The sequence below is a fragment of the Abramis brama genome (genome assembly GCF_963993115.1).
Source record: "Abramis brama genome assembly, chromosome: 25".
NCBI lineage: Eukaryota > Metazoa > Chordata > Actinopteri > Cypriniformes > Leuciscidae > Abramis > Abramis brama.
Window position 1 is genome coordinate 20,029,678 of NC_139987.1, and position 23,191 is coordinate 20,052,868.

At 38.1% G+C, this 23,191-nt stretch overlaps 4 protein-coding genes across 5 annotated transcripts in view; 1 reads left to right on the forward strand and 3 right to left on the reverse strand.

Annotated features, from left to right (window-relative positions):
* nf1b (neurofibromin 1b) overlaps nt 1–23,191 on the forward strand; it is a 65,521-nt gene that overhangs the window by 29,676 nt on the left and 12,654 nt on the right. For both annotated transcript variants that reach the window (XM_084104366.1, XM_084104367.1), the window contains one exon: nt 761–871. In XM_084104366.1, the coding sequence (XP_083960492.1) occupies nt 761–871 (111 nt within the window). The remainder of the gene's footprint in view (nt 1–760; nt 872–23,191) is intronic.
* LOC311076292 (oligodendrocyte-myelin glycoprotein) lies at nt 2,420–5,623 on the reverse strand. The gene is made up of 2 exons (XM_084104374.1): nt 5,418–5,623; nt 2,420–4,055 (listed from the first exon to the last, which is right to left on the reverse strand). The coding sequence occupies exons 1-2, from the start codon at nt 5,429–5,431 to the stop codon at nt 2,816–2,818; spliced, it is 1,254 nt and encodes a 417-aa protein (XP_083960500.1). The 5' UTR covers nt 5,432–5,623; the 3' UTR covers nt 2,420–2,815.
* LOC311076290 (uncharacterized protein) lies at nt 6,995–15,031 on the reverse strand. Its single transcript, XM_084104368.1, has 2 exons — nt 14,937–15,031; nt 6,995–14,277 (listed from the first exon to the last, which is right to left on the reverse strand). Exon 2 carries the CDS (start codon nt 14,252–14,254, stop codon nt 7,247–7,249), a length of 7,008 nt encoding a protein of 2,335 aa, XP_083960494.1. The 5' UTR covers nt 14,255–14,277; nt 14,937–15,031; the 3' UTR covers nt 6,995–7,246.
* LOC311076293 (uncharacterized protein) lies at nt 19,538–22,784 on the reverse strand. The gene is made up of 2 exons (XM_084104375.1): nt 22,535–22,784; nt 19,538–20,839 (listed from the first exon to the last, which is right to left on the reverse strand). Exon 2 carries the CDS (start codon nt 20,833–20,835, stop codon nt 20,137–20,139), a length of 699 nt encoding a protein of 232 aa, XP_083960501.1. The 5' UTR covers nt 20,836–20,839; nt 22,535–22,784; the 3' UTR covers nt 19,538–20,136.

A 23,191-nucleotide genomic window follows, 5' to 3' on the forward strand; every position in this document is an offset into this window, starting at 1 on the left:
TTTTTGTATACATTTTTTACATTTATACTTAAATCCCAGAAATGACTTTTTGGCACTAGAGTAAGAAAAATGCACACACATTTTCTGTAAAAAAAAAAAAAAAAAAATCTTTGTAAATGCATCTTGTTTTAGGGATGATTTGTTTTTTTTATTGGAAAATGAGTCCAAATAATAATAATATTACTCTGTTTTATTTAATTTTTAATTTGTATTTTTTTGCATTGTACTGTTTTTCTTTAAACCGAAGTTGGTGGAACAGTCAGATTGTGTATTTGACATATGTGACCCTGGATCACAAAACCAGTCTTATGTGTAATTTTTTTTTTAAATTGAGATTTATACATCATCTGAAATCTGAATACATAATCTTTCCAGTGATGTATGGTTTGTTAGGATAGGACAATATGTGGCCGAGATACAACTATTTGAAAATCTGGAATCTGAGGGTACAGAAAAATCGAAATATTGAGAAAATCGCCTTTAAAGTTGTCCATTTCTATTGGCGATTGTGCTGCATCCATTCACAAAAATAAATGTTTTATATATTTAAGGTGGGCAATTTACAAAATATCTTCATGAAACATGATCTTTACTTAATATCCGAATGATTTTTGGCATAAAAGAAAAATCTATAATTTTGACCCATATGTTTTGTTGGCTATATACCCGTGCAATCCAGGGTCACATATGATTCCCTTCAAGTTTCCAAGTTCTTTTATATATTAGTTTCTCGTTCTGAACTGTTTTTCTTTTTCTTTAGACACCAGGTGCATGAAAAAGAAGAGTTTAAAGCATTGAAGACTCTTAACATCTTTTACCAGGCGGGAACCTCAAAGAACGGAAACCCTGTGTTTTACTATGTGACTCGCAGGTAAGCCTTCATAATACCTTACATGGTTCAAACTGCAAAACAATTAGAAGCACACGTTCTTTTGTTCAAAGTTTTATTGCTTCTGAGAACAACCAATTGACTAATAACAGATAGATCATTTAATTAACAAAGGGAAATCTATGAAGATATTACAGCGTTTTACAACAATAAATTAAAAATACCCTGACTCCCTGCTGAATAATGGTTGCTAATAGTAACAATATTTTTCACATTTGAAATATTCTTCCATAATGTTAAGCAAAAAGCTGTTTGTTACAAGCTGCACAACATCTATAAAAGTTTTGTAGCATTTCAGAAACAGACTCTATTAAGTCTCTGAAGAATCTTGCATGATTGTCTACCTTCGAAGCACAAGGGAGGTTGATGGTCATTGTATGATCTGTAGAAAGCACAGAGCCATGAACACAGCCAGCAGAAGCTTGAAGCAGCAAGTCATGGAGGAAGAGGAGGAACTGCTAAGAAAGGCGCTGACCGTTGCATTTTTAGCATTCTGGCTTGTGTTGCTGTTGAAGCTGGCTGAACTAGTGCCGTTCGTGTTCTGGTTTGTGCCATTCTTTGAGGGGACTGTTGTGGGTGAAGTAGTACCATTGATTAGTTGGATTGTGCTGTTGCTGGTGGTGTTAAGTGAAGTCATGTTCCGTGGACTAGTAGTATTCTGCATTTGGACCAGCATACAGCCAGACATCACAACCAGCAGCACCACACAGCTGTTCACTCGTAGAGCCATTTCTCCGATCTGAGAACAACATACCAAACCACAAAAATCATGTCACTTTTTTCTTACTAGCTCCACAGTTGTGTTTAACACAAATATCATCAAATTATAATTTTTTCAGATAAAAAAAGATTTATATTCATAGAAGGTTAAGCATCAATCAGAATTTAATGTTTAACACTTTGCAAAGAAATAATTTAAAGCTGAAATCGTTTCCCGCATACTCACCAGTGTTCAGCATAAATGTTTTATCCCTGCGAGTGGTGATGTGCTGTGTCCCTAGACAGATGCAGATGCTTTTAATAATGACACCTGAGCAAGGAGTCACATGGTTCTTCAAAAAGGAGGGTCAGTGATGGAAAGATCATGTTCACAAGATTTCCTTTTGTTTAACAAATTGTGTTTGCTTTTCATGAGGTATCCTGGTAACATCACAGAAGACTGGCTTGATTTTTCTTTGTTTATGGCAAAAAAATTCCAAATAGTTTTTTTTTTTTTTTAAGTTTAATTCCTACATAGCTGGGTAACCTGACAGTTTATCAGTTTCAAAAATGTCTCCAGCCATGATAGTGAATGCATTATGGTGAGAGAAAAAAAAACTGTTAACATAAGCTTAAGCTGTGTTTTTAGAACGTGATCGGTGGTTTCTCCAAACTAGTTTAAGTGATTGTCAAACTGTTGTGACCTGAAGGTGCTTAGACCATCTTGATCAAGTGTCCCTGCTGGTTGTCAGTTGCTGTTATAACATGGTAGGTATCTTTCTGGGCATTTCAGTGACTGATTTATTTGTTTAAATGAAACTTTACATGCAAATATAATATAACCCACAAAGAACAAGATGCTTTTTGTTCATGTTTATTATTTTAGTTTTAGTTTTATTGTAGTAATAACACACATGCATTTAAATTAATAGAAACGTTTTTAAACTAATCGGATTGTCAGTTAATCTGAGTAAAGTTAATCTGAGTAACATATGAAATCTGCATCCATTCCATGTAAACTTGTATGTTCAATGATCCTGCTTGTTGCTGCTCTACATCAGCAGATGGAGGTTATACTGTGAGACTGTTCTGTTTTGGAAGTTCATTTTAAGTTTTCATGATATGTTGAACACAAAAGTGAAATGAAAATGCAAAGTATGATATCCGTTTGTTAACCTGATTTTTAGTATGTTCCAGTTTAGAAGCACCATGTGACTCTGGTTACCCTCAGAGCTGTTGTGTCATGGCCACCAGGAGGAGCAGACAGCAGACTGATGTGTAGAGTGAGCCGGCACTGCGTCCTGAGCTTGTGTTTCTGCTGAGGTTCTGATTGGGTCTCTTCACGCTCCTTGTGCGGAGAGTGGTGGTCCTGCGGGTGGTGGAGATGGTGGTGAAGAAGTCGACCGGTGTGATTGGGCTTTCTGTACTTGAGTGAATATTTGAATCGGAAACCTCTGAAGTGGAGGTAAAGAGAAGACCCTTTCTGAAAGACTCTTGTTTCTTGGTGCTTCGAGACCCTGTTTGGTCATCCCTGGTGTTTAGGAGTGACGTCTCTGTCCAGGAGTGTGTGGTGACCGCTTGCACATATGGATGGCTTGGCTCCTCTGTTCCAAAGACATATGGGGACAGCGTGTAGGTGCCAAAGTGCCAGCTACCTGTCCTGGACAGGTGAGCTTCTCCGCAGGTGTGCCAGGTGTGGCAGGGGCAGCCCAACACTCTGGCGGAAGTGTGTTTGGTCCACACCAACAGGTGGCTGATGTTGGCAGTTTCTTCACAAGCCCACGGATTGTCCCCTAGAGTGATGAGCTTCAGACCTTGCAGATGCTCGAATGCCCCTTCACTGACCATAGTAAAGTGATTTGCATGCAGGTAGAACTGAGCCAGCCTGTGTAGACGGATCAGGGACCCCGGCAGAATCTGGACCAGAGTGTTGTGGGATAGATCCACCACCTCCAGGTTTTGGGGCATGTTGGTAGGCACTGTCCAGAACCTGTTGTGACTGAGGTTGAGAGCCTTCAGGTTGGGGAGCGTGTTGTTGATGAAGACCACACGCTCCAGCTTATTGACGGACAGGTCCAGAACTCTGAGGTTCCACTGGAATGCTGTGTCATCCTTGTTAAGTACACGTAGGCGGTTTCCTGAGATGTTGATTTCCCACAGCGCCCGTGGCAGTGATGCTGGGAAATGAAGAAGACGGTTATAGGAGAGGTCCAGGATGCGCAGATGTGTGAAGGAGCTTAGGCGGTGGTCAAGGTCAGATAGCCGATTGTGAGTCAGGTTGAGGGATTGAATGTTTCTCTGCAGGTCCATCGGCAGATGCCGAAACCCCCTCCAGGAACAGTCAACTGTCCTATGGCTCTCGCTGCAGGAGCAGGCAGCGGGACATTCTGCATGTACACATGTACACGTAAACCACAGTAAGAGCAGGCAGGACATCACAGAACACACGAGCATCTTCATGGTGTTCCTGTGGACAACGGCAAGAGGTTTGTTTGTTACGTGCGTGCAGAATGCATCTAATGCTATTTGTTTATAGTATTGTACTAGTGTCCATGATTGGCAGTGATGTGTGTTCTTTTGGTGTGTGTGTGTGTCTGATATAGTGGATCTGAAATTGATAGGATCTGATAATAGAGACCAAGGACTGAGTCTAAATAATGATGATTATAAATATCTGACTATATTGAGTCATTTGTGTCTGATTATAACAATCTAATGATAATGTAGATGACAATGAGTCTGATGACAGTGTGTAATGATTATAGTTTGAATCTTATTATATTGAGTGACTAACTGGGTCTGAGGACAGTAATTCAGATTAATGTAAAGATGAGTATGACTAGGAGTAATGCATTTTGTGTCTGATTACAGTGCATGATTGCTGTCTGATAATACTGATTGAGTTTGATTGCAGAAATCTGATCAATCCATGCAATCCAGGTCTGATTGTAATGAGTGTAAACAGTCTCATTATAATGCAGATGAGAGTTAGTAACTTTAGTGAGTCTGATGACTGTGTGTCTGATGTTTTGTAATGACGGTGCGTCCAAACTTCAGCAAATCTACTGAATATGGAGTGACTGATTGGGTCTGATGACAGTATGAATGATGAATGTGAGTGATGACAACGAGTCTGACTATATTGAGTAGTGCAATTTGTGTCTGATTACAGTTCGTTAACGCAGTCTGATTATACTGGGTGATTAAGTCTGATTACAGAAAGTCTGATAAATAAGTAATGGCAGTGATTTTGTGCCTGATTACTATGTAGATGAAAGTTAGTGTCTGACCTTAGTGAGTCTGATGACAATGTGTCTGATGCTATGTAATGATGGCAAGTCTGAACTTTATTGAATCTGAATAGAGTAAATCATTAAATTGACTGTTTAATCAGATGAATGTGTGTGAGATCAGTTAATCTGATTATCGTTAGTGATGATATTGAATCTGATTATAGTTAGTGATGGCCGTGAGACACTTATATAATTTTATTTGGCTGTGAGTCTTATTCATTATCATTATGATCTCTGGTTGTTAATTTTTAAAGTGTATCTATGTGTTCTGCCTTATTTGTTTGCAGTTGTGAGGCTAGTCATGCATGAATTCTGATTCGCATGCAGCAGAGATGTTGAAGGTCTTCATGCAGTGTCTCTGCAGATCTGCCTGCACCTAGTTCTGTACAACTCTCTAAGCATGTGCTTTGACAAAAACAGCATTTATATATAATGTGCTTACATGCTTGTTCAAGTCATGCCACAAAACCTGTAAATAACTGATTGTGACTATAATATTTCTTCAGGTAAATAGTGCTGCATTGTGAATTACTTACCTTCTCCTTGTCATCACTCTGTGCTCCTTTTTCCTGTCCTCTTTCTGTCTTTCAGTGTCTCTCCATCCCTCACCTTTTTCTTTCTGCTTGGTCTCAGCACGGTTCTAATTTCTTATTTTCTATTCTTTCTGTGCTTTATTCTGCAGTAAAGTCCAAATCCTGTCTTTCTCTGTGCAGGTCCCTTTCTGGGATCGCTAAAGATAGTGGAGGAGAGAGGAAGAGGCAGGGAGGGGAGATGTAGTAGAGTCTGCTCTGGTACAGAGAGAGAGAGATAGAGGGAGGGCTGGGGGAGAGAGAGAGAGAGAGAGAGGGGGATAGAGGGATGGGTGGGGGGGAGAGAGAGGGGGGGGGGAGGAAGTGCTGACATCTCGTTTCCTCTTTAGGAATCCCTCATTCAGCATCCATTTCCTCTGCTTTCTTCTTTCTTTTCTGCACTCTCTCTCTCTCCTCCCCCCTTTCTTTCCTGCTTTCTTCTTTTTTCTTCTTTTTTTTTTTCATTAAGCAACACTTAACCTGTAATTTGGATCTGAAGATGTTTATATACTAGTGCTTGGCAACAATTAATCGCATGCAAAATAAAAGTTTGTGTTTACATAATATATGTATATTTTATTATATATATCAAAATCTTTTGTTAGATGCAATTAATCGGTTTGACAGCACTAAAATTAACACAATATTTTCTTGCGATTTCCACAAAGTTCTGCTTTTATGAAATCTAGTATTATATTAGGTTAATCAGATTATGCTGTCATTTATCACTGAAAGTGCAGTACCATCATCTCCGTTTAACAAATTTGACCACATTTAAACCCATTCTATTCAGTTTTTACCATAAATGCTCCTAAAATTCAAAACCCTAATAATAATATATAATAATATTAATAACCCTAAAAATAATTTAAAACCCTGATACCGGAACAGTTCTTAGTTAAGTGTAGTACAATTCTTAGCACGCTTTTTGGTAACTGATTTAAAAGTTCCTCACCATCATGTTTTTGCCTGGGCCTGGTGTGTGTGCTAGTGTGTTTTGAACAATAGAGCGCTAGTACAGAATGTTTTCAGTGCCACTCTCTATCTTTCTCTCCTCTTCTATCCCTCTTTCTTCCTCAATCCCTTCATTCTTTCCGAGCCTGCTAATGCTGCCCAGTAATGCCACATCCTCTGCTTACTAATGTAGCTTTGCTCGTGTGTGAGTGTTGTTCTATATGTGTTGTGTTTGTGTGTATAATGCAGAAATGGCATAGTCAAACTGTTTAGCTTAATCCACCTGTGCTCAGATCTAATTTTACATGTGCTGTCTAGATCCTTTCTTTCCCTTAGTTTAATGATATGTTCATCTAACACTGTTTTAGTGGACCACAGTGTTGTTGTTGCTGTTTTGTATGTTAGTCAGGCAGATTTGGATGTGAAATGAAAGCCAGCCGGAGACGAGAGAAGATTGTTATTGCCACATGAAATATAATCTTTTCACATGTAATCAACTTTCCATTGTTCCATTTGCATTTTCAAAAAGAGTTTTTTGTTTGTTTTAATGAACCAGGTTATTGTTACTTAAAAGACAGGTGAAAAAAAACTGTTATTAAAATAATTTAATAAAATCACAATTTTACTTACTTTAAAAGTACAATCACACAATCTCTATATAACATAATATTGTCTCTCATTTGTTCATGTAAGCCATGTAAAGTGCAGTGTTTGCATAATGCGGGACAGGATGGTGTTGTCTGTAAGTTTGTGACTCAGAGGAGTCTGAAGAATTTGTTTAGTTAAAAAAGTTGAGGGTAAGTATTAGAGAGTGTGCCTTGTGTTCGCTGACATCCTTGTGTTTAACAAAGGTCTTTGTGTTGTTGCTTGAGGGCGATGTTCTCATAAACATCACTATTTTCCTGCTTATTCTTTTGGGTGTTCCTTTTCGTCATCTCTATTGCAGTGTTTGGACTGCTGCTCTGCAAGACTGAATGGTATGTTCCCTGCAGGAGAGGGTGACCTGCCACCCACATGTTGCTGTTCCTCCAATGCCGGGTCTGCCATCTTTTCCATACTACCCAAAGCAAGATTACAATTATCAGCAAGATGAGGCACCCAAGAGTGAAGAGTAATCCAAAACTTCCTCTGTGGGTTTGCTTGTCATCTGCTATTGCAGTATCAGCTGATTTGTGTGTTGGAAAAATAAATTTCTTGGAATTTTTTGAGACCTTTTGTGTATTTGACATGTGAAATTTTGTTGTAGTTGTACGAGTTGTCTTACTCAGTTTGCGTCCAATTGTGCTTTGCGTTGGTTTTTCCGTCTCAGCTAACAGATCATTATTGGTGTAATTTTCCTTTGCCACTGTATCTGCTGTAGGTTCTTGATTTGTCAAGTCTGGTCGAGGCTCTGTTGTTTCAGTGGGCTGTAAATTGGACCGTTTTGTTGATATCAAGGATGGAATTTCCTGTGTTCTTAATGTCATAAATCCATGTCTCACGACTGATGTTGTAAGAATATGGTTTTCTGAAGGTTTTGGATTTGGAGCGAATGTCACAGTGAGCTTTTCTGTGAAGACTGGAATAGTTTGAGACGATCGCACTTTATCTTTGGGAGCTTGAGTTGATGTGTCCTTTACTAACAGGACACTTGTATGGGACATTATTGTGCCAAGGATTGGATATTTGTTTGTTATGCTCTGCGATTGTGTTTTTGGATTAATCTCATAGGTTCTGAATGGTGCAGCAGATGATGTGGAAACATGTAGACTAATGCCTGTTGGCACAGAAGTGTCCCCTGGTTCTCTTGAGTCAACTAAATGGTCCTCAGTCAGGCTAGGAATAGGAGATGTGGAATCTGTTTTTCTGCTTACTGCTGAACCATTTGTTAATTTGCGAGTTGTCATAAAGTGTTGCATTAAACTGTCTCTTGAAGATTTTGCTGTATTAATTGCATTTTGTTCAGTGTGTTGATTTGTAGGCTCTTCTGCCGGTGTGGGTTTGTGAGGTTCTGGATCTGACGTGAACCCATTGAGATGTGAAATGGTGCTTTCTACTGTTAGCAGAAGTGAAGTGGAGTCTTGGATTTGTTGCTTCAATGTGAATGCCGGTGGCGTAGGTTTTGGATCTCTCCGATTTGTGGCCGTCACAAACTGGTTGGGCTTCCCATTGTGCCAAGTTACAGAATGTGTGTTTGTAGCAGTTTCTAGAATTTCAAGCTTGACTGCTGATGTACTTAAAGTTGGGTTTTTTGTCCTTGCAGGCAGAGTGGGTCTTGAAATGCCTTTCATCATCCCAGTCATGACTCTTCTTGGATGTTCATGATTCATTGTTTGTAGAAGTGAAGTGGGTTGCAGGCTGTCATTTTCCCTTGTTGAGGCAAGCATGCCTTGGTTTGTAATGTGTGAGTTTATGGCAGTCTGATGTGGAGTTTCCTTTTCATTTCTGTATTCTGTGGTTATGTCTGGAGTGGATATGAGTGCAGTTTTGGGTCTCTGGGAGTGCTGTGTTGATTGTTTTCTTTGTGATGGCTGATCAGTGTGGAAAGACATTATTGCTGTAGAATCAGTTTTACCAGTCATATCAGTAAAATGTGCAATTTGGTCATGTATGGTAGTTGGAGAGAGTTCCTCCACTGCTTTGGAAAGAATTTTGATTGTAAATGTTGTGGAATCAGGGATGTGTCGCTCTGTGACTTGACTAGGTTCTGAAATTTCCTGCTTGGAGCGCTGGAGATGTTGAGTTGATTGTTGTGTGAATAGACGTGATGCTCCTGACTGTTCAGTAATTTTCTGTTTAGTGATTGTTAATTGTTCAATTAGTTGGGAATCTCCTGATTGAGTTGTTGTCTGTGAGTCTGGTGAGTGTGTTGGAAAATATGCCATGGCTGTAGAGTCCTTTGTATCAGTAATACCAGTGAAATGGCCAATTTGTTCATGAATGATAGTTGAAGAAGGTTCCTCCGCTGCTTTAGAGGAGATTTTGATTGTAAATGTTGTGGAATCAGGGATGTGTTGCTCTTTGGCTTGACTGGGTTCAGTAATTTTCTGTTTAGTGATTGTTAATTGTTCAATTAGTTGGGAATCTCCTGATTGAGTTGTTGTCTGTGAGTCTGGTGAGTGTGTTGGAAAAGATGCCATGGCTGTAGAGTCCTTTGTATCAGTAATACCAGTGAAATCGTCAATTCGTTCATGAATGATAGTTGGAGATTCCTCCGCTGCTTTAGAGGAGATTTTGATTGTAAATGTTGTGGAATCAGGGATGTGTTGCTCTGTGACTTGACTGGGTTCAGTAATTTTCTGTTTAGAGATTGTTAATTGTTCAATTAATTGGGAATCTCCTGATTGAGTTGTTGTCTGTGAGTCTGGTGAGTGTGTTGGAAAAGATGCCATGGCTGTAGAGTCCTTTGTATCAGTAATACCAGTGAAATGGCCAATTCGTTCATGAATGATAGTTGAAGAAGGTTCCTCCGCTGCTTTAGAGGAGATTTTGATTGTTAATGTTGTGGAATCAGGGATGTGTCGCTCTGTGACTTGACTAGGTTCTGAAATTTCCTGCTTGGAGCGCTGGAGATGTTGAGTTGATTGTTGTGTGAATAGACGTGATGCTCCTGACTGAGTGTTTTTTTGTGGCTCTTGTGTTGGCAGTTCAGTGGGAAAAGTTGCTACAGCTGTAGAATCATTTGTAACAGTAGAACGAGTGCTTTCTTCCTGAATGATATCTAAGGAGGGATCCTCAACTGCTTCGGAGGAAATTTTGATTGTCAGTGTTGTGGAATCAGGGATGTGTTGCTCTCTGGCTTGACTGGGTTCAGTAGTTTTCTGTTTAGAGATTGTTAATTGTTCAATTAGTTGGGAATCTCCTGATTGAGTTGTTGTCTGTGAGTCTGGTGAGTGTGTTGGAAAAGATGCCATGGCTGTAGAGTCCTTTGTATCAGTAATACCAGTGAAATCGTCATTTCGTTCATGAATGATAGTTGGAGATTCCTCCGCTGCTTTAGAGGAGATTTTGATTGTAAATGTTGTGGAATCAGGGATGTGTTGCTCTCTGGCTTGACTGGGTTCAGTAATTTTCTGTTTAGTGATTGTTAATTGTTCAATTAGTTGGGAATCTCCTGATTGAGTTGTTGTCTGTGAGTCTGGTGAGTGTGTTGGAAAAGATGCCATGGCTGTAGAGTCCTTTGTATCAGTAATACCAGTGAAATCGTCAATTCGTTCATGAATGATAGTTGGAGATTCCTCCGCTGCTTTAGAGGAGATTTTGATTGTTAATGTTGTGGAATCAGGGATGTGTTGCTCTGTGACTTGACTGGGTTCAGTAATTTTCTGTTTAGAGATTGTTAATTGTTCAATTAGTTGGGAATCTCCTGATTGAGTTGTTGTCTGTGAGTCTGGTGAGTGTGTTGGAAAAGATGCCATGGCTGTAGAGTCCTTTGTATCAGTAATACCAGTGAAATCATCAATTCGTTCATGAATGATAGTTGAAGAAGGTTCCTCCGCTGCTTTAGAGGAGATTTTGATTGTCAATGTTGTGGAATCAGGGATGTGTTGCTCTTTGGCTTGACTGGGTTCAGTAATTTTCTGTTTAGTGATTGTTAATTGTTCAATTAGTTGGGAATCTCCTGATTGAGTTGTTGTCTGTGAGTCTGGTGAGTGTGTTGGAAAAGATGCCATGGCTGTAGAGTCCTTTGTATCAGTAATACCAGTGAAATCGTCAATTCGTTCATGAATGATAGTTGGAGATTCCTCCGCTGCTTTAGAGGAGATTTTGATTGTAAATGTTGTGGAATCAGGGATGTGTTGCTCTGTGACTTGACTGGGTTCAGTAATTTTCTGTTTAGAGATTGTTAATTGTTCAATTAGTTGGGAATCTCCTGATTGAGTTGTTGTCTGTGAGTCTGGTGAGTGTGTTGGAAAAGATGCCATGGCTGTAGAGTCCTTTGTATCAGTAATACCAGTGAAATGGCCAATTCGTTCATGAATGATAGTTGAAGAAGGTTCCTCCGCTGCTTTAGAGGAGATTTTGATTGTAAATGTTGTGGAATCAGGGATGTGTTGCTCTTTGGCTTGACTGGGTTCAGTAATTTTCTGTTTAGTGATTGTTAATTGTTCAATTAGTTGGGAATCTCCTGATTGAGTTGTTGTCTGTGAGTCTGGTGAGTGTGTTGGAAAAGATGCCATGGCTGTAGAGTCCTTTGTATCAGTAATACCAGTGAAATCGTCAATTCGTTCATGAATGATAGTTGGAGATTCCTCCGCTGCTTTAGAGGAGATTTTGATTGTAAATGTTGTGGAATCAGGGATGTGTTGCTCTGTGACTTGACTGGGTTCAGTAATTTTCTGTTTAGAGATTGTTAATTGTTCAATTAGTTGGGAATCTCCTGATTGAGTTGTTGTCTGTGAGTCTGGTGAGTGTGTTGGAAAAGATGCCATGGCTGTAGAGTCCTTTGTATCAGTAATACCAGTGAAATGGCCAATTCGTTCATGAATGATAGTTGAAGAAGGTTCCTCCGCTGCTTTAGAGGAGATTTTGATTGTTAATGTTGTGGAATCAGGGATGTGTCGCTCTGTGACTTGACTAGGTTCTGAAATTTCCTGCTTGGAGCGCTGGAGATGTTGAGTTGATTGTTGTGTGAATAGACGTGATGCTCCTGACTGAGTGTTTTTTTGTGGCTCTTGTGTTGGCAGTTCAGTGGGAAAAGTTGCTACAGCTGTAGAATCATTTGTAACAGTAGAACGAGTGCTTTCTTCCTGAATGATATCTAAGGAGGGATCCTCAACTGCTTCGGAGGAAATTTTGATTGTCAGTGTTGTGGAATCAGGGATGTGTTGCTCTCTGGCTTGACTGGGTTCAGTAGTTTTCTGTTTAGAGATTGTTAATTGTTCAATTAGTTGGGAATCTCCTGATTGAGTTGTTGTCTGTGAGTCTGGTGAGTGTGTTGGAAAAGATGCCATGGCTGTAGAGTCCTTTGTATCAGTAATACCAGTGAAATCGTCAATTCGTTCATGAATGATAGTTGGAGATTCCTCCGCTGCTTTAGAGGAGATTTTGATTGTAAATGTTGTGGAATCAGGGATGTGTTGCTCTCTGGCTTGACTGGGTTCAGTAATTTTCTGTTTAGTGATTGTTAATTGTTCAATTAGTTGGGAATCTCCTGATTGAGTTGTTGTCTGTGAGTCTGGTGAGTGTGTTGGAAAAGATGCCATGGCTGTAGAGTCCTTTGTATCAGTAATACCAGTGAAATCGTCAATTCGTTCATGAATGATAGTTGAAGAAGGTTCCTCCGCTGCTTTAGAGGAGATTTTGATTGTTAATGTTGTGGAATCAGGGATGTGTTGCTCTGTGACTTGACTGGGTTCAGTAATTTTCTGTTTAGAGATTGTTAATTGTTCAATTAGTTGGGAATCTCCTGATTGAGTTGTTGTCTGTGAGTCTGGTGAGTGTGTTGGAAAAGATGCCATGGCTGTAGAGTCCTTTGTATCAGTAATACCAGTGAAATGGCCAATTCGTTCATGAATGATAGTTGAAGAAGGTTCCTCCGCTGCTTTAGAGGAGATTTTGATTGTCAATGTTGTGGAATCAGGGATGTGTTGCTCTGTGACTTGACTAGGTTCTGAAATTTCCTGCTTGGAGCGCTGGAGATGTTGAGTTGATTGTTGTGTGAATAGATGTGATGCTCCTGAGTGAGTGTTATTTTGTGGCTCTTGTGGTGGCAGTTCAGTGGAGAAAGACATTATGGCTGTAGAATCAGGTGTACCAGTCATATCAGTAAAACCTGCAATGTGGTCATGTATGGTAGTTGGAGAGAGTTCCTCCACTGCTTTGGAGGGAATTTTGATTGTTAATGTTGTGGAATCAGGGATGTGTCGCTCTGTGACTTGACTAGGTTCTGAAATTTCCTGCTTGGAGCGCTGGAGATGTTGAGTTGATTGTTGTGTGAATAGACGTGATGCTCCTGACTGAGTGTTTTTTTGTGGCTCTTGTGGTGGCAGTTCAGTGGGAAAAGACGTTATAGCTGTAGAATCATTTGTAACAGTAGAACGAGTGCTTTCTTCCTGAATGATATCTAAGGAGGGATCCTCAACAGCTTCGGAGGAAATTTTGATGGTCAATGTTGTGGAATCAGGGATGTGTTGCTCTGTGACTTGACTACGTTCTGAAATTTCCTGCTTGGAGCGCTGGAGATGTTGAGTTGATTGTTGTGGTGGCAGTTCAGTGGAGAAAGACATTATTGCTCTAGAATCATTAGGAGTGCTTTCTTCATGCATGACATCTAAGGAGGGTTCCTCAACTGCTTTGGAGGAATTGATTGTGAATGTTTTGAAATCAGGGATGAGTTGCTCTGTAACTTGACTGGGTTCTGGTATTTTTTGCATTGTCTGGAGTTGTCGAGGTGATTGTTTGACTAGTTGTGAATCTCCTGATTGAGTTGTTTTTTGTAAATCTGGTGATGATGGGTCAGTGGGGAAAGATGCCATAACTGTAATTTCAGTGGAATGAGTGTTTTGTTCCTGCGTGGGAGCTGAAGATGGTTTATCCTCTGTTTTGAAGACGATCTCCGTGTTTTTTGGCCCTTCCGATGTTATAGATTCCAGTTTGTCTGGTTTCGTTGATGTTCTGATGTTGTTTGTATCGTTGGAAACTTCATTCAAAAGTCTCCAAAAAACATACAAAGCATAAGCCTTTTCTGGTAAACGTAATGCATCTGGTAGGTGTAAGTTCTGCCTTCTCACTCGTGAACTTTTCGCACCATCTCCACCCTTCCACTCTATTTCTGCATTGGTGTGGTCAGAGTTTGTGGTCGAAGAGATGCTTAGTGACGGCAAATTGGCCAACAGATAAATGAACAAATAACGTATCAGTAGCTCCATGTTAAATATATGATATTTTATCACTGTAGAGAAAGAAAACAGCTGTAAAACACATTATATCTTTATAAAAAGTTTATATTTCAAGTAAAATATTGTTTCTATGGGAGATTATCCCTGAAATACAGTACGTATACAATAACTTTGTCCATTCACATAAGTTTAAACTACTGTGCTTTAGTTTAATCACTACTGTATGTATATTTTATAATGGTTGCACTTTATTTTACAGTAAGGGCACTTAATTGTACTTACAGTGCACTTACCTAAGAAAGTACTGAGAAATATAAGGTAACTACATGGGTTAGGTTTGGGTAGGTACAAGGTTAGTACCTAGTTATTACTCAGTTATTGCAATTACTATATTAAATACATAGTATGTACATGGGGAACGGGACTGTAAAATAAAGTGCAACCTTTATAATTATTATTATAATTTTTTCATCAATTAAACATCAATGTTGCAAATACTTCACTGAAGCACTGTTAAACTCCCGGCATTATACTTGTGAAGTGTAATGATTATATTTATTTTTCTTGTTATTAAAAAAGTTATTAATTTTAAAAAAATACTACTTAACGGTATGTTGACTTCAATGCTGCTTACAAAGTTTTCTAACCTCATTTTTATGGGACAAATTACTATTTACAAATATTAAAGTTTCTCTGACAAAATGTTTCTTACCATTTTAAGGCTGTTCCTGTGTCTACCAGCACAAGTTAAAGGCGATCCATTCATCAACTGTCCTGGATGGGTTGCTGTTTTTCTATTTATAATAGGCTGAGAATATATTCCGCTACATCACGTGATAACGTGCTAAGTGTGAATGAACAGCAGAAGCAGAAGTATTGGGTGTGACTGTAAAATGATGTATTTTCTCACGGTGCTGTGATGCTGCAAAATGTAATTGTGTGGATTTAATTGATCTTAATGTTACCAAAGTTTTGATTCAGAGGAGAAACACCAGTTCCCAGGTTTGAAATAAAGACAAAAACAATATTTTATTCAAAAACAAAACTGCACAGTCAGTTTTAAATCTTTTTGTTTGTTTGTTTTATCCACAAAAAATATCTCAACATCCTTAAAACAAGATGTTTACTCGAGAAGCAAAACTAGATGAATCTGATTGATTTCAGAGAATATAGCTTTAATTAGGAATAATCAAATTTTCTCAATAAACTAGTTTTTGGAGAATTTATCTTACATATTTTTGTTTCTCAAGTATAAATATCTAATTTAAGGATGTTTAGACTTATTAAAGGGACATTGTGTAGGAATTTCTCCCATCTAGCGGTGAAATAGTATTTTGCATTCAAACAAATAGTGCTCTCCAGCGCCTCACATTTTCAAATGCGTGTTGCATCCACGGTAGCCGTTATGTACCAAAAAGCTATGACAGGATGTCTTATAATAGCACTTCATCGAGTTTTCCTTCGGGTGAACTGGTTTGTTATTTCAAACAAACTGCAACTTGACAAAAGGAACAAACGAATGTTACAGTTTTGACCAAACAAAACTTACAACCTTGTTTTTAGGGCCTTCTCTACTTTACTCAATAGCTGCTATTCATCAAAGAGTCTGTTTAACTTTTAACTATAAATGTTCTACTGTCTATATAATAAAGTTCACAACCAAGCAATGAAAAAAAGCTTGTAAATATAGCTGCGAGCAGCGATTGCGGGCCCAAGCCGGTGGCACCGCCACCCTGGTGCCTTTAGTTACACTAAAGCCACCGGGGTGGCGGTGTCACCGGCTTGGGCCCTCCATCGCTGCCCGCAGCTATATATATATATATATATATATATATATATATATACATACATATACATATATATATATATATATATATGTGTATGTATATATGCCAGTTGGTGGCGCTATAACTTTGACTCACAATAGTTACATCCATCTGATCGGCCTCTTACCACGAACACACTGCTGAAGTTTCATCAAGATCAGTTAACGTATGCAGAAGTTATATTACTTCGTGTTTCTCTTTTCTCGCCATAAATTTGTTCCCTCGCCACGGCCAAACCGTTCGAGATATCAAAAATCCGTCCGGAATTTAGCATCCTCACTGTCTTGACTTCATGCTAACCGAGTTTGGAGGCGATTGGATGAATTCTCTAGGATGAGTACATCAAATTCCACAGCATGCGTTTTTCAAACAACCCATAATAGCCGACTTCCTGTTGGGCGGAGCTAATAACTTAGAGTGCGGAAGTTGTTCGGCCCGATGAGATCTATATGTGTACCGAGTTTCATATTAATTCATGCAAGTGTGTTTGATATATGGACCAAGTTTTCAGACCGTGTCCAAGGGGGCGCTGTTGAGCCCCCCTGCCACGCCCGGGTACCAGCTTCAGCCCGGCCCTGATGACCGTGGGTTCTGACCTGTGTGGAAAGTTTCAAGAGTTTTTGAGCACGTTAAGGGCCCCAAAAGCCTCTGAAACCTTGAAAAACAAAGATTAAATGGAATAGACAAATCCTCCCCCCCCCCCCCCCCCACACAGACACACAGAGAGAGAGAGAAAATTATCCAGAAAATCCACATTCAAACCAAAATATCTGACTTCCTGTGGGTCTGAGGTAATGACTGTAAATTAGAAAGTTGTCCTGCTTGATGAGCACAATACACCTACCAAGTTTTGTGATTCTAGGAAAAACTAAGCCCCCATTTTTGACTAAAGGTGGCGCTACTGAGCCATTCCACCACGCCCGTTTCTGAAACTTTGCACATGTCTACTGGATAATAAATGTGATGTGTCTGTCGAGTTTCATGCATTTTCAAGCATGTGAAGAGTCTCAAAAGCATCCGAAAAGAATATTAAAGTTTGATGCATTGCCACGGCAACAGTATCTAAGATATCAATAATCCTTTCACAGGTCTACATCTGCCGTGTGTCTCCATTATACACATAAAGTTTTAAGCAAATCGGGTAAAAATAAGAGGGTGATTTCAAAGCATTTTGAAAGTGACACACTTCCTGTTGCCAGTTGGTGGCGCTATAACTTTGACTCACAAAGGTCACATCCATGTGATCGGCCTCTTACAACGAACACACTGCTGAAGTTTCAGCAAGATCAGATAATGTATGCAGAAGTTATAACACACTTCCTGTGTCCCATTATTCGCCATAAATTCGTTTCCTCGCCACGGCCAAACCGTTTGAGATATCAAAAATCTGTTCGCAAGAATTCATCCTCAATGTCTTGACTTCATTCACACCGAGTTTGGCGGCGATCGGATGAATTCCCTAGGAGGAGTATTTCACATTCCATTGTATGCGTTTTCCAAACAACGTATAATAACCGACTTCCTGTTGGGCTTTTGTAAAACTTAGAGCACGAAAGTTGTTCGGCCCGATGAGATCTATATGTGTACTGAGTTTCATATTATTATATGCAAGCGTGTTTGATATATGGACCAAGATTTCGGACCCCATTCCAGGGGGCGCTGTCGAGCCACCCTGCCACGCCCGGGTACCAGCTTCGGTCCGGCCCTGATGGCCGCGGGTTCTGACCTGTGTGCAAAGTTTCAAGAGTTTTTGAGCATGTTAAGGGCCCCAAAAGTGGCAAAAAGGCAAAAAAAAAAAAAAAAAAAAAAAATTATATATAATCCTTACGAAAACAATAGGGCCTCCGCCCTTTCAGGGCTTGGGCCCTAATAATCCTTACGGAAACAATAGGGCCTTCGCCCTTTCAGGGCTTGGGCCCTAATTAACACTAGAAGTGCCATGATGGTCATTTTGACCGTTTTGAATTTTATATCTGTAATAACTTTGTTGAAAAAATAAATAAAATCCTGCCAGTACCTGACTTTTCCTAAAAGTGTCCGTATTTTCATTTAAATTGTTTTTCATATAAATTACACATAAGGCAAAAAAACAAATGAACATATTTAACTATTTCGGCCATAGACGGTCATATTGACCGCACTGAATTTCGCGGTATTATTATAGGCTATACCAATATACACAACAATAAAATGTGGTAAAAAAATACACAAAACATATTCAACAACAAATCACTTAAATGTAATGATATTCAGAACAGAACAAGAATGAAAAAAATAACTATAAACAAGCCAAAATTAAATACTTTATAAGCGAAAGTGAAAGTAAGCTGCGTTAGGCTCACGTAACTCTCTAATTAGAATCAAAATGTTTCAACATTTGCAATGTATTTGGATGGTAAACTATTCTTTATTATAGGCTTTGTACTTCACTCACGTTCCAATATCGACGGAAAAATCATCCTCTTCACACGCGCAAAAATGGTACGAATTGTAGGCTACTGACTATATAAATAGAGCAGTGGATTTTTTATATGTTAGGTTGACTATTTTATTATGGCTATAATGAACAGGCTGCAATGTCAAGATGTGTGTGTGTGTGTGTGTGTGTAGGCGGGTGCGGGCGCGGGCGCGATCGAACAGTGGAAGCATGAAAACATAGGCTACTCTGTCATTTTGTTCAGGACATCTACGGATATTATTTATTTATAAATGTATAATTAAACTTGTTTAAATGTACAGTTTGGTGTGGTTTTGTTTTTAAAAGATATCCTAATACAATAAATGCATTAATCTCTCAATTGGGTATTTATCATTAAAGATATAGAGTTTGGAATCTATTTGACCGCTTGCGACAGCTCTAGTAGTTATGGAATTCTGGCACTTCTAGTGTTAAGACCGTAACATTGACTTACCTGTTGAGAAGAAAGCAGGCAACTTCAGCATCTCTTTTGAAAGCTTTCTCCTGCATTAGCTATCCCGACATTAACCCTTGTTTTTTGTAATCTCCGGTCACGATTCCTTTTACGGTCTATTTTGGACTTTTTCGACGACGAGGACTCCTTATCCTGTGACTCAGCATATGTATGAATGAACGGTGTATAAATAACCATACAGTGCAGCCTTTTAAACTTGCCGGGGCAGTGACAAGCGCCTCTCTCTGCTCTGCTCCTCCGCTTCTGCTGGCTTCAGTCACGTGACGCTGGCTCTGAACGAAAACGCGTTGTGGAAATGCGTTGGCCTAGTACTTTTTGTCCCTCTCTGCTATTATAGTTTTTCAAGATGGCGGAACTACATGGAAGCCTCCGTGGACCTACCCATCCCATGTATATAAAGATAATAAATTCTTCATTTACGAGGATAAGTCAGATAATTAGCAGAGGTATTTGTATACCATTGAGGACATATTTATGAATAAAAATAGTAATTTTAGATAATAAAATACCTAAAAACCTACACATTGTCCCTTTAAGAAAATGATTTTTGGCACGAACAAAATACAGACATTATTTAATATGCAGACAACATAAATGCTTTTTGGCTGTTGAAACATGCATGGTCATACAATGTTGAGAGTTTACAAAGGCTTATTTGCTGTATTTTCAGTGCTGACATTTAGTCATTTTTATATAATTTTCTATTAAAAGTCAAGTCAAGTCACATTTATTTATATAGCGCTTGTTACAATTCAGATAACAGGAAAATAATGCAACAAAGTCTGTTTCCAGAAGTAAATAGCGTCACAGTCCAGCTTAAGTAAGTTCAGTGATGTTTCGTTTTTGTTGTAAAAAAGTTATTAATTTAGTTAATTTATATGAATAGCCGCTCTGGAGAAAACCATGATGTCATCGTCCAGCTCAGTTCAGTTCTCATATAATGGTGTCAGTGCAGGCAGATCAATATTATTGTTGAATATTAAATGAAATGTTAAATTTAATGTCCCCAGTCTAACAGTCTTAGAACTGTACTTTCAGATTTCAGACCACCTTCTTGAATCTTATGCAGAAGACAACAGTTAAAGCTTACGCAGGTGCAGACATTGCCAGCAGGGGGAGTTTTGTGACACCAAGTTTAAGTGTCTGAGTGTGATCACACCCCTGTGTCGGAGCTCTCTGGTGCTTTTGCTTCAGGCTCATGATTGTTCTCCTGGGTGATGTCTCCACTCGGATCCTTCACGGTACTGGGCTGCTCTGTGTCCTTGTTCTCCAGAACTCTCTCCTCATCCTCTCTACTCTCCTCTTGTGCTGTGATGACCTCTGATAGCATAAGGCAGGTCTCAGTTGGCTGCCCGTCCACTTGGTCTTCATCCCTGTTTGGCGATTCACTCTTTTGTCTTATGGCACGTAGGTCAATGTTGTTGTTGTTGTTGCTGCTGTGATGAAGCTGGAGACTAGAAATGATTCCTCTCAGGTGACAAACTTGGCAGATGCATATCAGTGTGGTCACCAGCAATGCAAAGCAGCCCACTACGAGAACAACCACAACCAGTTTCAGTGTATCTCCAGTTGGCAGTAAGAAGATACACTGTCCTTTAGTGGGTTGAGGAGTGGCCGGTGTGCAGACTGATGGTTGAGATCTTACTGTTTCAGATGCTGGTTTTGTGTTCTTATAAGTCTTGCTGTATGTTGTTTTGTTGTTTATTTGAGTTGTATTTTGTATTTCACTCGTGGATGTTCCTTGAGGGAATGAAGAGTTTGTGGTGGGGTTATCTGTGGTGTTAACATGTGCCGTTCCGAAGAGCAATGCAAAGTACACAAAACAAATGGTTCTGGGACTGGGACTTGCCATGGTTCTGTGAAATATAAGAGAAAGGAGAAATTTTGATATTTTATTTTCTGTTCAATTTCTTAAAGCTATAAGCCATTTCACATAATTTATATATATATATATATATATATATATATATATATATATATATATATATATATATATGAATATATGAATTGTTCGGCCAAAATCAGTTGCTGCAGGGAAATTCATTTTCAAAATCAGATGAATGTGTTCCTTAGTATTTGAATCCACTTTTTTTGGATATTTTTACATCATGGAACATCCAGTGACAAAAACAAGTCTATACATCTTAATATGTAAAAAAATATTTAATTTTAATATAGCCTACTAGTTTTCTGTATATACCGTATGTTGTTACGAATATAAGACAATGTTTTTTTTTCTTAGAAATACATCTAAAACAACCGTCTTATATTCAGGGTCTAGACTTTTACATGTCAATAATACACCCACAACAATAGGTGGTGCCAAATTCGCATAAAACAAGCGAGTCAAGGAATAGTAAAGATAGTGAGCGCAAAAAGCAAACTTAAAGCGTCTTAAAAACGCAAACAGTCAAAGAAAAGCTTACCGTCTAAGAGCTTAGAAAAAGATACCACTATTAACATACTTTCAATACAAAAATGTAAATATGAAAAATATGCAGTATGTAAATTATTTTCAAGTAAAAGCATTTCAAAAAGCCTTTGAAATTTAAAAGGAACATCTTGAAAAAGGGTGGGTCATCTTATCATCAGGGTCATCTAATATTCAGAACAATATGGTATTTAAAAATAATTATATATATATATATATATATATATATATATATATATATATATATATATATATATATATATATATATATATATATATATATATATATATATATATATATATAAAAACTGGCCTAAGAAAATTGACATCTTCACTCTTTATCCAAATATTATTAAAAATGTGTAAGATATTTCATCAGCTTATTGCAATGTGTTTGGAGTCAATTGTTTTATTTGTGATAATAACGCAATGAAACACACCAATAATTTTTGGCCAGGCTGTCGTACAAATATATTATGAACATGCAAAAACAAGAGAGAATCTACAAAATAAATAACTGATTATGTTCAATGTATGCTTTGCTTTTTCCTGTAAGCTTTTTGTTTTTATATGCATTATTATTATTTATTTATTTATTTATTTATTTATTTATTTATTTATTTATATAAAAATATTTTGCATTGTAAAATAAAACCTGTAGGTGTAGTTTGCCTTTTTTTTTTTTTTTTACAAATAATTTTGTCAGATAAATACATTACCCTTAAGTTAAGTGTCTTGTTCTTCCCTCATATTTAAAATATTTAAAAAATATACAGTCTTTTCCTCATATTTTGATGGTTTAATCAAACTTGTAGGGTCATTAAAAATAAATATACCCTCCGGACTTCACTTTTGGCCACTATTGTATATTATTGATCTTAAATCTACACATTTTCATTTATCTTTCAGACATCCACAAAGTCAGAAACAAGTCTATGAAACTTAGTATGCAAGAAAATAATTACATATAATTGTATATATCTTAATTTAAATACCATTTACTACTTAAATCTACACATTTTAATTAATTTTGTAAGACTTTCAGCTTTTTTTTAATAAACTGACTGAATTGAAATTGAGGAGCTTGAAGCTCATAAATAAAAAGTAAATGGTTTCTTACCCTTTCGGTCTGTTACTGGTTTACTCTGAGATGCTGTTATCTGAAGAGGCTTGAATAACTCTGAATGTGTTCACAGTGTCAATTTGAGCACTAGAGAAGTGTGCACTGTTTTTGAGAAGTGGTCATTTTAAAGCTGAGCCTGCAGGTGCACACACACTCATTAACCAGCAACAAGTTTCCTGTCTGTTCTTTCACTTCTGCTTGGGTTCTTATATTAGACATGTACATTAACCAGTGTGTGGCTAGGGCCACTGTGGCTTTTGTCACATCTAATCAAGGCTAGTAATATGTGTAAAGACTTGGGGTGTGCGTGACTGACAAAATATCTCTCTATCTCTCTCTCTCTCTATATATATATACGCTGATCAGGATATATATTTTGCTGAGTGTGTTGTGCTAGTACCTTGGCAGATTTAGGACTGCCGTGGAAAGCTGATTCGTAAAGTTTTATTGGAAACTAAATTCTCCAATAATTTTAAATTTTTTTTTTTACTTTTATCTACATTTTTACCAATTTTTTTCCTATCTAATTAAATTTAGCCTAATGCATCGTTTAATCAATTTAATCAAATTCAATTAGAATAATAAGACACTACAGGGCTGTAACTGTTACCTATCAAATAAAATCACAATGAACAAAATCCTTTTTTGCAAAAC